Source organism: Misgurnus anguillicaudatus, chromosome 24 (genome assembly GCF_027580225.2).
Source record: "Misgurnus anguillicaudatus chromosome 24, ASM2758022v2, whole genome shotgun sequence".
NCBI classification, from domain to species: Eukaryota; Metazoa; Chordata; class Actinopteri; order Cypriniformes; family Cobitidae; genus Misgurnus; species Misgurnus anguillicaudatus.
Genome location: NC_073360.2, coordinates 39,606,698 through 39,621,817, shown reverse-complemented (window position 1 = coordinate 39,621,817; position 15,120 = coordinate 39,606,698). Strand labels below are relative to the sequence as shown.

At 36.5% G+C, this 15,120-nt stretch overlaps 1 protein-coding gene across 1 annotated transcript; it reads left to right on the top strand.

The window, feature by feature from the left end:
- The first annotated feature begins 228 nt into the window (after positions 1–228).
- Positions 229–14,054, top strand: ctsc (cathepsin C). Its single transcript, XM_055197476.2, has 7 exons — positions 229–547; positions 1,650–1,795; positions 2,055–2,218; positions 2,348–2,503; positions 2,760–2,878; positions 8,423–8,554; positions 12,892–14,054. The coding sequence occupies exons 1-7, from the start codon at positions 394–396 to the stop codon at positions 13,389–13,391; spliced, it is 1,371 nt and encodes a 456-aa protein (XP_055053451.2). The 5' UTR covers positions 229–393; the 3' UTR covers positions 13,392–14,054.
- Positions 14,055–15,120: the final 1,066 nt, after the last annotated feature.

Here is a 15,120-nt window from a genome sequence, read left to right as displayed (position 1 = left end):
AAACAATTTGTAGTTATAAAGTATGCATTCATTAAGTATGTGGGCACAAAACACTCAAGCACATTTTAGGTCGTCTTCACTTGTCAAAACAAAAAGGAAAAAGACAAAACAAAACATGAACTTGATATGAAAACATTGGAAGATGTCCATGCTGGTGATCAAACGTAAGTGCGTTTGCGCACGCGCACAATGGCTCTCGTCACATGACTCCGGTCACATGAATTGTGTCACATGACGATGTCTCTATAAGTGAGCGGAACTTTGTTGCTCAACGGCGAGTGTGTGTTTGTGCTGCAGGTGCGAAGCCACGCGTTTGTTTTCTTGAGTCCGGCGGAAATCAGAACCTGCGCGTGGTAACCTGTCTGTCTCACTGTTTATCTCTCTGTCGCGAGGATGATCGTGCTGTCTGTCCTCGCGTTGTTTCTGTTTGTCAGCGGATCTGTGGCCGACACACCTGCCAACTGCACCTACGAGGATCTGTTGGGCACCTGGATCTTCAGCGTGTCCGATGTGGGTCAGGATCGGACCATCAACTGCTCGAGCACAGGTCAGATCAGACCCACGATGAACTTAATTGTTTAACACGGAAGTTCAACTTCCTTTCAGTTTCACGTGATATTTAAACAGACCTGTTAACTTTATAACGTGTCATTATATTTAATCTACTCACATACGGGTTTAAGCCTTCGGGGTTTTATGTATTGGTTGTTCTTTCATATACAGTCCCTAGTAAAAAATCCAGTTTAAGCTGGTAGCTGGGTCAAGCTGGTGAGTCAGCTGGTTTCCCAGAATCCCAGCCCGACCAGCTAAGTCCACCTAGACCAGCTTAAAAAGTGACCAAAACACAGCTAGACCAGCTTGCTACACCTGAGATCAGTTTTAGGAGATCAGCTAAAACCAGCTCACCAGCTGGATTCTTGCCATTGCTGATGTGATTTTATAAAGGGTTAATGGTTTATTTAGTATAATGCAGTGCTATTAAATGATTACGATGATATGGTTATTATTTGGTGTAATAGTATAAACCTCAAACTGAAAAATCCAGCTAAGACCCAGCTTGGTTTTAGCTGGTTTTGCTGGTGTAGCATGCTGGTCTAGCTGTGTCTAAGCTAATCTAACGTTAGCTGGACTTCGATGGTCAGGCTTGACCAGCTTTGCTAGGCTGGGAAAACCAGCTTAAACCAGCTACCGGCTTATCCTGGTCTTCATTGGATTTGTCAGTAGGGAGGCTATCCAAAAATCATGGTGCCTATTTTGGTACCATCATTACTTTGTAATGTAATCTCATGATCTATTATTAACAAGACTTGTGACTAACAACCCGTATGAAAATTAACCGTAGTTAATGGTTAGACTTTTTAGTATTAACCCTGTTTTTGGCATGATTACCACAGTTTTACTTTAGTTATCATGTTTTTTTAGGATAATCTAGGTTATTTTGTGGTATTCTAATCGTGTTATAACTAGTAACCATCTGTAGGAAAACCATTATTAATTTTTGTGGAAGTGTAAACTTCATCTGGTATGAATTTGTGATTTCTACCTAGCCAGCATTGGTGTCCATTGTAGGTGCATTCTGGGTAGTTTTACAATGCAACTATTTTTTTATCATCAGAACAAGTTTACTTAATAAACTGTTTGTTTGACAGGTAAAGTAGTGAGGACGGTGACGGTAGATCTGCAGAAGTTGTACGTAGCTGTGGATGACATCGGCCACACTGGGTTCTTCACCCTCATCTATAACCAGGGCTTCGAGGTGGTGATCAATGACTACAAATGGTTCGGTTTTTTCAAGGCGAGTACTTTTTTTCTTGGGTGACGCATGATTTATCAGATGACTGATCTGTGTCACCTCGGTTACCACAGCCGTTTCCAGCGTCGACTCGATCTGACGTGACATTTACATTATTCACACGCTTTAATTCAGTGTGACTTACAGATATGAGAGCGAGTGTAGTCTATGAAACTTGAGAATGTGAGCTAACATAAACATTTTCAACAAAATTACATTTTCACATACAGCAATGACTGATTGTGTTTCTGTGCATGTGCAGTATTCTCAGCAGGGTTCACAGGTCACGAGTTACTGCGATCAGACGCTGCCCGGTTGGGTTCATGATGTGTTTGGGAACAACTGGGCCTGTTTCACTGGGAAGAAAGTTCAGCCCATCCCACCTCGTTATGAAAACAATCCCACGCTGGGATTGAAACACCAACTGTGAGTGTTTTAATCAATAGTGACTCAATCATCCCGTTATCTCATTGACCTTTTTAAGATGACACATCTTTATGCGCTTTCTGTCTTTGATCATTTCTTGTAATGCGTTTTTTATTTTTTTAAATCTAGCCTCATGCAGTTGCCGTTCACACACAACATGGAGTTTATAGATAAAATAAACTCGGTTCAGAGTTCCTGGAGAGCGACGGCGTACAGTCACCACGAGACCTTTACCATACAGCAGCTTCTGAGGAGATCAGGAGGACGCGGGTCTCGTATACCACGGTACGGCACTGTTAGATTAGGACATTGTCTTTTCATGTTACGTAACTGGTGCCTTCAGGAAATATGCTGAATAAGCCAGTTTTGATTTTTAAAAAGTAGGCATTGATATTGTTGGTTCAGAACACTAGAAGGCAGACAAAACATCTGTTTTGTTTTTTGATGAAAGATTATCAAGCAGTGATTTATGGACGGTACAGACTTTTGTTTAGGATGTTAAAAGGTCAGATTTGAGATCTTTTCTGTTATTGGTTCTCAGGCGAATCAGACCCGTGACTGTCGCAGCTGATGTCCAGAAGATGGCCGCTGGTCTTCCTGAGCGCTGGGACTGGAGAGATGTTAATGGTGTCAGTTACGTCAGCCCTGTACGCAACCAAGGTCTGTTGATTTGCGCGTTTCAGAATTGTGTGTGTTTGTGTTAGAAGTGATGGGTGACTACCATAAATATTTTACTGGCCTTTTTTTTAAACTACATTTATACTAACTACACACATTTAAGTAAGACTTTAACAGAATTCAAGAAAGTTTGGGGGAATCTCTGGGAGGAGTGACGTATTGAATTAATTAAATATATTTAAATAAAACAACAAACATGATAACAAAATGCTATTTTTGTTATTTTTAGCAATAATCTGGCATTAAATCGATTAAACGATTGGTCCATTTTCTTAAGGGAAAGATCCAGATGGTTTGCTCGCCACCGTGTCATCCAGGGTGTTGATGTCTGTCTTTGTTCGGTCGAGAAGAAATTATGTTTTTTGAGGAAAACATTGCAGGATTTTTCTCATTTTAATGGACTTACATTTGATACTTAACTCAACACATAACAGTTTTTTTTCAATGCAGTTTCAAAGGACTATAAACAATCCCAAACGAGGCATAAGGGTCTTATCTAGCGAAACGATTGTCATTTTTGACAATAAAAATGACAAATATACACTTTTAAAGCACAACTTCTCGTCTAGATCGGGTCGTGATGTGCTCGCGTGACCCAGCGCAATACGTCATGACGTCAAGAGGTCACAGAGGACGAACGCAAAACTCCGCCCCAGTGTTTACATGTGTTGAGAAAGAGGTCCGTTCCTACGTTGTTGTCAACTGATACTAATTAATGTCTTTCTGTCAGTTTATTGTTTACAATGGTCGGCAAATGTGCGTTTTATATATGTAACACATGACCTCTCTACGTCACTACGCATTTACGTTAGGTCGCGCTGGACCGGACCTAGACAAAAAGTTGTGGTTTAAAAGTACATATTTTTGTTGTCAAAAATGACAATCGTTTTGCTGGATGGGACGCTTGTGCCTCGTTTGGGATTGTTTGTAGTCCTTTGAGACTCCGTTGAAAAAAACTGTTAAGTGTTGAGTTGAGTATCAAATGTTGGGTTCTATTAAAGTTTATTCAAATTAGAAAAATCCTGCAATGTTTTCCTCAAAAAACATAATTTCTTCTCGACTGAACAAAGAAAGACATCAACATTTTGGATGACATGGTGGTGAGTAAATTATCTGGACTTTTCTTTTGAGAAAATGGACTATTCCTTTAATTGCTAGTACTCTACCTCATTCGTATGAAGGTGGAGAGAGGACATGCACTATTGTTATTTTTGCTTGCTTGTTTTTTCGTGAAAAGTCGTGATCTCGAGATAACCAAAGTTATTTTCTCGTTATCCTGACATGATAATCCAAATGTCATAATGTAATTTCCTGTCCATAATATTTAGTGTATTTTGAAGTGGACTGCTAATGCACAAGTTGGGGTCTTCGCTGTTAGCACACGTGTAGCTAATGTGTAGCCGATAGATTTAATAAATAAATAAAATTGAACGGTTCATATTAGCCATCGCTAAAGTAATACTGTACACACTTCTATCTTCAATAGTATTTAACTGTTTATTTAAATAAATCTAAAAAATCTAAAAAGTGTGCCTTATAGCTGACAACCACATAAACACGTTGGTTTTGTGACTGTTGTTTGACTTTCGGTCATTCCAATTATAAATGCTGTTAAAAGTAGAAACGTGTATATTATTGAGTAACTTAAAGACGGTCCCTAAATTCACCACTGTAAAATTGTAAAAATTGACAAATCTATTTCAGCTTGAGCTAGTGCTGCACAATTAATCGCATCGCAATCGCGATGTCAGCCTGTGCGATTATATGACAGCAAAATGTTGCAATTATATTAAATAAATAAATGTGTGGACTTGTTAACACAACTTCCTGATAACAGTTTGATGATTTTCCTTGCTGTTTAAAAAAAGAAAGAAAAACGAACAAAAAGGGCAGTGCACGTGTGGCATGCACATGTTTGGTGTGCGTCGTTACTTATACCAGAGCGAAGATGGATGCAGAGGAGGTTGACAGTGATCTGGTAGCTAAAAAAAAACTCTACATCTGTTTATGGCAGTATTTTGGATTTAGGATTACTGACACTGAGCAGTTGCTACATCACGTGGCAATACGAAAACATTTCTAGTTTTACAAATACACATTTTAGCTTTATCACTAAACTGTGTGTGGATTTTCCTTAAAACCCATCAAGTTGATGCATGATACCATTTAGTATAATCGTCGCAATCGCACATCGCAATATTAGCATCAATAACCGCAATGGGAAAAATTACCCAAATCGTGCAGCCCTAGCTTGAGCGAATCTCTGATCCAAGTAAAATCTAATTTGTTCATCCATGCTAATTTAGCAAAATATGCTTTTGCTGTTTACAAACAAAACAACACATTCTAACAAGTATGCATAAGCTTTAATCGCATCCCAAGAATACAACTTTTGTTATCTCGTGATCACGAGAAAACAAGCAAGCAAAACTAATATTAGTACATGGCCTCTCTCGGCTTCCTTACATTCGTGACATCAACTATATTGTTGAACCAACATGGTTCAAAAGACAGATGTGCGACGGATGTTTTCGGGAAACGGTTGTGACTAGCTAGTTAGTATGTCGAACTAAACATCGTTCTATGGTGGTTCAGCAGTGGTTTTCGGGAAACACACCCCAGATTATGACGTCAAATTAGTGATCAATAAGCACTGATCTCGAATTCTCTTTTTGCGATACCATGATGTTATACACATCGGTGTGTGTAATCAAACACGACAACGATCAATGTAGTAAAAAAAGTTTGAATTGTTTGCACTTTAATTTTTTTTTACTTTTTACACAAAACGCTGTCAAAAAAAAAACTAGGGATGCACCAATATATTGACCGATGACGCTTGCTATGCTGTGGTAAAATGCCGTTACATCCAAAAGCCAGAGGGCGCTCTCATTCAGTAACTCAATATGCGCTGCAGACGTAGAACCATACAAATGCAACTATGACACGCAGTTGCAGGAAATGTCTTAAGGGTATATTTATAATGCTGTTCTTTAAACCTTTTTATGTATTTTTATGATAATAATGTATAACAATTATGTTTGACTAGTGTTGATTTTTCAAATGCATGTTATAAACAACTCAAATTAACAGTGATTTTCAGATCGATAAGGACTTACTGATCAAAAGCCGCAGTACATGAAATAGCTGTGAATATTATCGGCTGTGCGATTCACAAAAAAAACGTAGAAATTGCAGCTGGGTTGCCGGTAACTTACCGTAGATTTAAGTTTATGTTTTTACTGGCAACATTTTGTTTAAAGTTAAATGAACATTGAACATTTACAAGTCTTTAGCCGTTTCTCAATATGCGTTCTTGTCTGTACTTGTGTTCTTGTGGACTTGTGAAACGTCATCAGTCGCGGCCCAAGTACTGTTCCAATTCAAAGTTCGCATCAAGCCCAAGTTCACATAAAATCCCCGGATGTGTTCTTGATCCGCCCATTTTATCGAGGATCCATCAGAGGAGTCTTGTGTGGACTTATGAGAGCGACGTTTCCCAGAATGCATTTCGCGTCAGGAGTTTGTTCTTCCGAGTCTGAACTTGCAAGTTCGAACTACGAAGGACACAAGTCCGAGTTTGGCATACTTGGTATTGAGAAACGGCTTTTGTCTTTACAGAGTAAAACTAAAAAAAAAACAGAATCAAGCAAAACATTCTGGGAAACAAAATCTGAAGCAAAAAACAGAAAAAGGTTGATGATGATTTCTGGTTCCCAGAATGCTTTGCGTGAGGCTGTTTTTGTATAATTTTATTCTGTAAAGATAAAGACTTGTTAATGTTTAAAATGTATTTAACTTTGAACAAATTCTTGCCAGTAGATAGCGTGAATTTAAATCTACGGTAAATTACGGCAACCCAGCTGCAATAACATTGTAATTTCTACGGAATTTTTTTACAGTGCAGAATATTTATCGGGCACGTATTAGTGGATATTTGCATTTATCCGTGCACCCCTAAAAAACACATTTATATGGATTAAGATGACGAAATATTGTGCATGTCTATAAATATTATGCATGTCTTGTGCTATGCATGTCTATAAAATTAATTAACTCTTTCCCTGCCAGCATTTTTAAACGTTGTCAACTAGTGCCATGATTTTTTTTGATGTTCACAAAAGTTAAATGCCTTCCAGGAAATTTTCTTCAAATATATAAACGTACATCAAATGAAAGCGGGTCTGTTCTGCATTTTTAAAAAAGGTTTTGTCCTGTCTTTATTTGTTCTCTTTTTATTACCTCTCAAATATGGGTAGGTTTCTTTAACAAATATGGGTAGGTTTCTTTAAAAATAACATTATTTATTTTGTGAAATGTATTTATTTTATTTTAATTAATTTTTATTTATTTACTTATTTTGTAAAAATGATGTGTAAACAAACAGCCAAACAGCATAAACGTTCCCGTTTACATTTAAAAACACGCCTTCGCAATTGACACTGTTTTGTATACCCGTCGTCTGTGTCGATATTCTCCCATTTAGCACTTGTCAAGTGTTAAAGGTGCAGTGTGTAATTTTAAGAAGGATCTCTTGACAGAAATGCAATATAATATGCAAAACTACATTATCATGGGTGTATAAAGACATTATTATAATGAATCGTTATGTTTTTATTACCTTGGAATGAATTGTTTTTATCTACATGCACGAGGGTCCTCTTACGTGGAAGTCGCCATTTTGTGCCACCATGTTTATACAGAAGCCCTTAACGGACAAACATTTTTGTCTCCGATGATATGTTTTTCCGGTGGCGACTATTGTAGCTTCTCTGGGTTTCAAAAGCGATGGGTGAGCAGTGTGCAGCGCCGTTGGTTGCAATTCGTAACCTCACCACTAGATGCCGCTAAAATGTACACACTGCACCTTTAATTTTAGGCCCTGCTGAGTTGTTTCAATTGAAGGCTGTAGCCTGTACGTTTAAAAATAAGCTTTCATCTTGACCTTATTAAGTGAGTCAAAAATCTCTCTATCTCTCTCTCTTTCTCTCTCCATTACTGTATAATGTAGTCATCAGCAAATTTCTGTTGTAGGCCAGAACAAAGCTTTTGCTTTTGGTGGTAGTTATTTTTTTTAACAAGGTTATTTTCTTTTTTTTAGTTTGAATTTAAAATCTTTTAAAGTTTTTCCTCACTTTTAGCTCATTTTATGAAAAACAGTTTTTATGTCATGATGTGTGTATGTAACTTATGAAGTTGTAAATATATTGAGTTGCATGGTTTTGATCTTTCTGTTACTTGTACGTGAATCATGTTACGATCTCATCTTACCTGTTCTGCATCAGTCCATGAAAGCGACTAGCGGAGTCATTTGTTCCTCTGGAGTGTCTCGAGATGATTTGCTCTTCAGCCAATGGTAGATTTGTCTGGAGTGGCTCTTTTTCTGAGGGCTTTCTCCTCATGAGAGCTCCTTCACGAGAGATTAAAGAAGAAAGAGCAGCAGACCGGATAGCAGGACGTTTCTGTAGATCATGACATTAGATTGTGTTCTCAACAGTAAATGATTCATTCTTTCTTTCTCTCTAGCGGCTTGTGGCAGCTGTTACTCTTTCGCCACTATGGGAATGATGGAGGCCCGAGTCCGGATTCAGACAAACAACACGCAGCAGCCCGTGTTTAGTCCGCAGCAGGTCGTGTCCTGTTCAGAGTACTCTCAAGGTATCACGCGTTTCTTTAATTCATTAATTGACTTAAGGGGACATTTCACAAGACTTTTTTTAGGTGTAAAATAAATCTGTGGAGTACATATGTAACATTTTAGCTCAAAATATCATATAGATAATTTATTATAGCACATTAAAATTGCCACTTTGTTGGTGTGTGCAAAAATGTGCTGTTTTTGGGTGTGTCCTTTTAAAATGCAAATGAGCTGATCTATGCACTAAATGGCAGTGCCATGGTTAAAAATGACAATTGTTTTGGATGGGGTGGTACTATCCCCTTCTGACATCACAAGGGGAGACAAATTTCAATGAGCTATTTTTTCGCATGCTCGCAGAAAATGGTTTACCAAAACTTTTCTCATTTCTAGATTGATAGAAGCACTGGGGACCCAATTATAGCACTTAAAAATGGAAAAAGTCAGATTTTAAAAAGGTTTGTACTGAGCTTTGCATTGAGCCTGATTTATACTTCTGCATCTGGCCTTGGTCCATCTTGATTTTTCTGGCACAAACAGAAAAGTGTATGATGAAATGTAACTATCGCAGATTTTTTAACCAAGGCAATGGTGTCTAGCGACCAATCACAGCACTTGCAGTCGGTGTAGATTTGACGCCTTGTTGCACTTTTGGGGAGGTCTGGTCAGGCTATGGCATAAAGAACACGTCTATGTGTAGGCCTTTCGGTAACTAGTTACACCCAACATTGGTACAAAGTAATTACTGTAATTTAAATGTTCCTAGAAATTAAAAAGGTAATTAAAGGGATAGTTCACCCAAAAATGAAAATTCTGTCATTTACTCACCCTCATGTTGTTCTAAACCTGTATACATTTCTTTGTTCTGATGAACACAAAGGAAGATATTTTGAGGAACGTTTGTAACCAAATCGTTTGTGGACACCATTGACTTCCATAGTATTATTTTTTTCCTACTATGAAAGTGAATGGGGCTCACGAATGGTTTGCTTACAAACATTTCTCAAAATTATCTTTCTTTGTGTTCATCAGAACACAAAAATTTTAACTGATTTAGAACAACATGAGGGTGAGTAAATGATGACAGAATTTTCAATTTTTTGGGTGAACTATCCATTTAAATATTAATTTAATTACATAATAGTGCCTGGTTAGGCAAAACCTTATTCTACATCCTTAATCCTACCCTATTCCTATCAATATTTATTAATAAATTATTTGAAGTAGTTGTTAAGCAAAGGCTGACACTACTTGAGTATTTTTACTTTCTACATAAACGTAAACTTTCATGTTTTTTTTATTTCTTTGGAAAACATACATTCCAAAGCATATTATCATAATTTTTACTCCTACATTTCATAATTTCAAGTTTTTGGTTTATATTTAATAATGAGGTACATTAAACATCTATTTTTTTTTACTTTGAGTAAAAGTACACAATTTTTATGTAATTGGGTATTAAATCACTTTTAATATGCAATATAAAACGAATACATCGTATGATTCTATGCTTTAGAATGTAGTGAACATTTTTTTAGTGAAGTAAATTTTTCCCAAGACAAACACTTTGATAAAGCACAGATGCTTGGAAAATTTACTGAAAGTACTCAAGTAGTGTCCACCTATATTGTTAAGTATAAGCAGTAATTCAGAGTATATTGAGGCAAAAGTAGTTAATAGTTGGTTAATAGTGAGAATTTGACATTAAAGTGTGACCAGAATAATGTGTGTACTTTTATATGATTTATTCGAGCTGTTTCAAGACCCATCTTTGTATCCATTTACTTATTTAGAAGGTAATTAGTAATAAGTAGGGCTAGTTATCGATTTAGATGTTCCCGATCGATTCGATTTCGATTCACAAGCTATCAACTCAATTCCGATTTTATACTCGATTCTCAATTAAACTCAATGAATATAGATTTAATACAAATACTAATTTATAAAAAAAAGAACAGTGAACATAAGTTTACAATGGTAATTAATAAAAAGAAATTAAGAGCCACAAACCTGCATATTAAACTTTTTTTTTTTTTAGGTACACTTGGGTACATTAAAACAGAACCCATCTCTAATTTTTAAATGCATACAATTATGTTAAATACAATACAATTTTAATGCAAGATGAAAAATTTATGCTGAAAAGTCAGAACAGTCTAGTGGAGAAGACGAATTAGATTAACGTTAATCTTACGTTCAATGTTTGCGGGAATAAATATGAAATGAGCCGTGGCGGCCGGTGACTTCTCTTCCGAGGGGTGCAAATTCAAAATGTGTTCAGATTGTCGTGTTTTTTGCTCATGTCAAAATATGTGTTCGTTGCTTCATGTGAACCATGTGCATCAAAATGCATGCCTGCTGCACACGTGTCAAAAGGGTTTGTGATAAGAGACCAGTGTTGGGAAAGTTACTTCCAAAGTGTAATACATTATATATTACAAATTACTGTCATTTAAAAGTAATTAGTTACATTACAATATTACTGTCTCTGAATTGTAATGAGTTACACTACTTTTGCGTTACTTTTGAGTTACTTTCATCAAAATAACAGAAGTATGACTAGGCATTATAAAATTTTAAAATGTAGTTTGTTGCTGCTTATAAATCTAGTTATGTGTTGGCCCTCGAGCTTTGAATAGGCACTGAAGACTTATGGCAAAATACAGTAACAATCACTGTCAGAATCATAAACATAGACAAATGATCTGGTAAAAGTCTGGTAAATTATGGTACACATACCAAACACAATAGAGCCCACTATAATGCAACCTATAGCCTAATAACATGGCAAGACACGCAACCTTTTCATTTCTATTCTTTAATTCACTTTTAATTCAGATTCACAGCACAAACCTGGCATGCACTGGGTTGACACAACTTATCAAAAAGTGCTATTGGAGGATTAGGCCTAAAGGAATACAGCTCATTTCAGTACAAAATAAGGATTACATGTAGACTAACATATAAAAGTAACAGACAAACAGAGGAACACTGCTTTTTGCCAAACAATAAATATAGGTTCCCATACAAAGACTGGTAAAAACTTTAAACAGTGATGTTTAAATGTACTATTTAGATAACCATGTTTAAGTCTTCACTAATGTTATGTTGTTGTTTAGGTTGCTGTTTGTAATAAAACTGTAGATAGCATAGGAATAGCATAGCAATCTATTATGTATATGGACTGTAATCATAGCAAAGCTTACCTTGTCATTGCTGGTGTGATATGGATTTTACTGGCAAGATTTGTAAAAGTATATTTACTTCTGAGGTTCAAGCAGCACAGGAGACCGATAGAAACGTTCTTTTGCTTTTACTTAGTGCTCTTATTCGCAAAACTATGCGTGTGCGCGCTACTGGACCTGATTGCGACCACTTTAGTCAATGCTTATAAAGGACTTCCCAGATTCGGCTCTTTAAGAAACATGTCTATTTGACGCGCACCGCGTCCAAATCGCATTTCAAATACAACATTAAAGTAAAAATGAACATGTTGCATACAGCACGTGGAAACAGACATACGCTGCGTCCCAAACCGCCCTCCCCCACACTACACAGTAGGCAAAGAGCACGAGAAGTAGTGCTCTTCGCCCACTACACAGCACGGAAGTAGGCGGTTTGGGACGCAGACACGCAGTCGCAGCTTTTTCATGTGTGGATGCTGGTCGCGCGCATTGGTCAAAAATAAAAATAACACGGTCTAATTTTGAAATGCATTGTTGTAACGCGCTCGTTACTAAGACTGTAACGAGTAAAATATTACCAAAATTTTATTAGTAATGCGTTACATTACTGCGTTACAGCAAAAACTAATATATTACTGTAATATATTATATTTTGTAATGCGTTACTCCCAACACTGTAAGAGACGCTGTCATGTATTTTGACATGACACGTGATGAATATAAATTTAAATGACACGTCGAACACACATTTTGACATGATGGGCCAAATACATGTTATTAATTACTTTTTAGTACTTTACCCAACATAACTCCGTACACTCGACGCAGAAGTACAAATTGGGCTTTAGTGCTCTGTTTGCAGTGCTATGAATGTTTGCCCCTCCTTATCCCAGGATTACACAACCTGATTGAGATCAGAATAGGTTCATTGTGTAAATATTTAACTTTGGATTTTTCCCTAGTAGGTTTTATAAGATCAAAGCATGACTATAAGCTTTAAAACATTTGTTCAATTGAAAAAGTTTTGAATATTGAAAACATTTTCACACACACATCTTGTGCCCAATATCCCTCAGTTTTGTTTTACAAGGCATAAAGGGATTTTGAAGTTTGCTATGTAGTCACACTAATTCACTTATAAGGTTTTCCAATAATTTTGTTGTCTTGGTCAGGTTGTGACGGAGGTTTCCCATATCTGATCGGTAAATACATCCAAGACTTCGGCATGGTGGAAGAAGACTGTTTCCCGTACACCGGGGACGATTCTCCCTGCAACATCCCTGACAAATGCACGAGGTACTACGCTTCCGATTATCACTACGTTGGTGGCTTTTACGGAGGATGCAGCGAGTCGGCCATGATGCTGGAGCTGGTCAGAAACGGACCCATGGGCGTGGCTCTCGAGGTGTACCCGGATTTCATGAACTACAAGGAAGGTATCTACCATCACACCGGTCTAGGTGACTCCAACAATCCGTTTGAGCTGACCAATCATGCGGTGTTGTTGGTCGGATATGGGAAGTGCCATAAGACCGGGGAGAAGTATTGGATCGTGAAGAACAGCTGGGGAGCCGGATGGGGTGAGAACGGGTTCTTCAGGATCCGGCGTGGAACGGATGAGTGCGCCATCGAGAGTATTTCTGTAGCAGCTACGCCAATCGCCAAACTTTAAGAGGGTATGAGTCTTGCTGGTCCACTGCAATAGATATTGCACTGCTGCTTTTATAGTTAAATATTGCAAATAATAAGGAATTAATTTGTTGCCAAGCCTAAAAAAAGTTTCATCTCAACTTCAGGTTCTTCTCATTTTTGTGCCTGGTCAGTCAAATGAATTATGATTGTGAATGTATGCAACCATGTTTATTTTGAAGGCCTTTCCATTTGATTTTGTAATACTGTGTTTGTTGCAGCTGATCACCAGACAAACTTTTGAACCCTTTATGCTTCATCTCATGTCTATGCGGTCACATGCTAAAACTCCAAATGCCACTCCAAAGTGTTTTAAAGGGATTTTTTTTTTTTAGATTTTCTATCAATCCACATGAGCTCTGAATGTCACTACACGACTTCACTTTTTACTTCAGTTTTAATCCCATTTATTCACTTTGCATTTAGAAATTGATCATGCCTTTAGTCTTTTCTCAGGATAATCAATACTTGTCGTGTAAGCAATCAGTTTATCTATAGCAATAGACTTCATAAAGGGATATTGTATGTATATTTCCTGTTAGGCTTTTTGCCTTGAGCTGCCTAAATCAGAGTTTTATTGCAGTCTTTAATTTTGCCTTGTATGTCATATGATCTTTAATAAATTTGCTTTTTAAGAAACCATTAATTGAGTGTCTTAAAGTTTATTTTTTTGTATATAGCCTGAATGCCAAAAACAATATAAATGTTTAAGATTCTACCTACCCTGTTTGAAAAAATCAAATTGTTAGATCAGTCAATCCCTGGCTCTCATACTTAAAGGGGACATTTCACAAGACCTTTTTAAGATGTAAAATAAGTTTTTGGTGATGTGAAGTTTTTGCTCAAAATACCACATGGATAATTTGTTATAACATGTTAAAATAGACACTTTGTAGTTGTGAGCAAAAATGTGTCGTGCATAATGCAAATGAGCTGATCTCTGCACTAAGTGGCAGTGCTGTGGTTGGATAGTGCAGATTAAGGGGCGGTATTATCCCCTTCTGACATCACAGGGGAGCCAAATTTCAATTAGCTATTTTGTCACTCTTTCAGAGAATGGTTTACCAAAACTAAGTTAATAGACTTAATTAGACTTAGACTAATTAATACATCCCTATCTTTTTTCAATACGTGCACTTAATCTTTGTACAGTGTTTTGTCTCTAGATGCACACCAGTATTAATTTTTTTTGTAAAGTTTGTAAAACTTAAATGTCCTAATATAAATAAGGCCTATTCCTGGATTAATTTAAACCCTGTCCGGGAAACATTATGAACTATGCTACAGTATAGTAAGTGCTAATATGTGGGATAATACATTTCCTAGTAAATACAAAAGTGTATTACAGTATTTGGGTCAATGACGTGTCGTTAATTATTTTGTTTCCATATGGATAAATTAAAAGTAAAAGGGTTAAAATTTCATATTAAATTTGCAGATTATTTACATAAATTCTCCTTTGAGGACCAAATTTGTAAATTGGTGTAACTAGTATTTTTTTATTAAAATATAAATATATTCATAAAAATGTGAAATAAAATAAAATCATCTAGTTTAGTGTAATATGATTTTTTTACATACATTTTTACATCATTTGTCAAAGATTATTTAGAAAACAGAGCTGTTTTCAGCATATGTCAGGAGAAATATTACAAAAACACATTAAAATGTACATTTAGAAATAACTAATAAAATGATATTTAAAAATTATT

Bases quoted from the DNA above. Each gene is read 5' to 3' on its own strand.
- ctsc (XM_055197476.2), top strand. From the start codon at position 394: ATGATCGTGCTGTCTGTCCTCGCGTTGTTTCTGTTTGTCAGCGGATCT. The intron at 2,219-2,347 runs GTGAGTGTTTTA...TTTTAAATCTAG, and splicing joins CTGGGATTGAAACACCAACT to CCTCATGCAGTTGCCGTTCA. The intron at 2,504-2,759 runs GTACGGCACTGT...ATTGGTTCTCAG, and splicing joins CGCGGGTCTCGTATACCACG to GCGAATCAGACCCGTGACTG.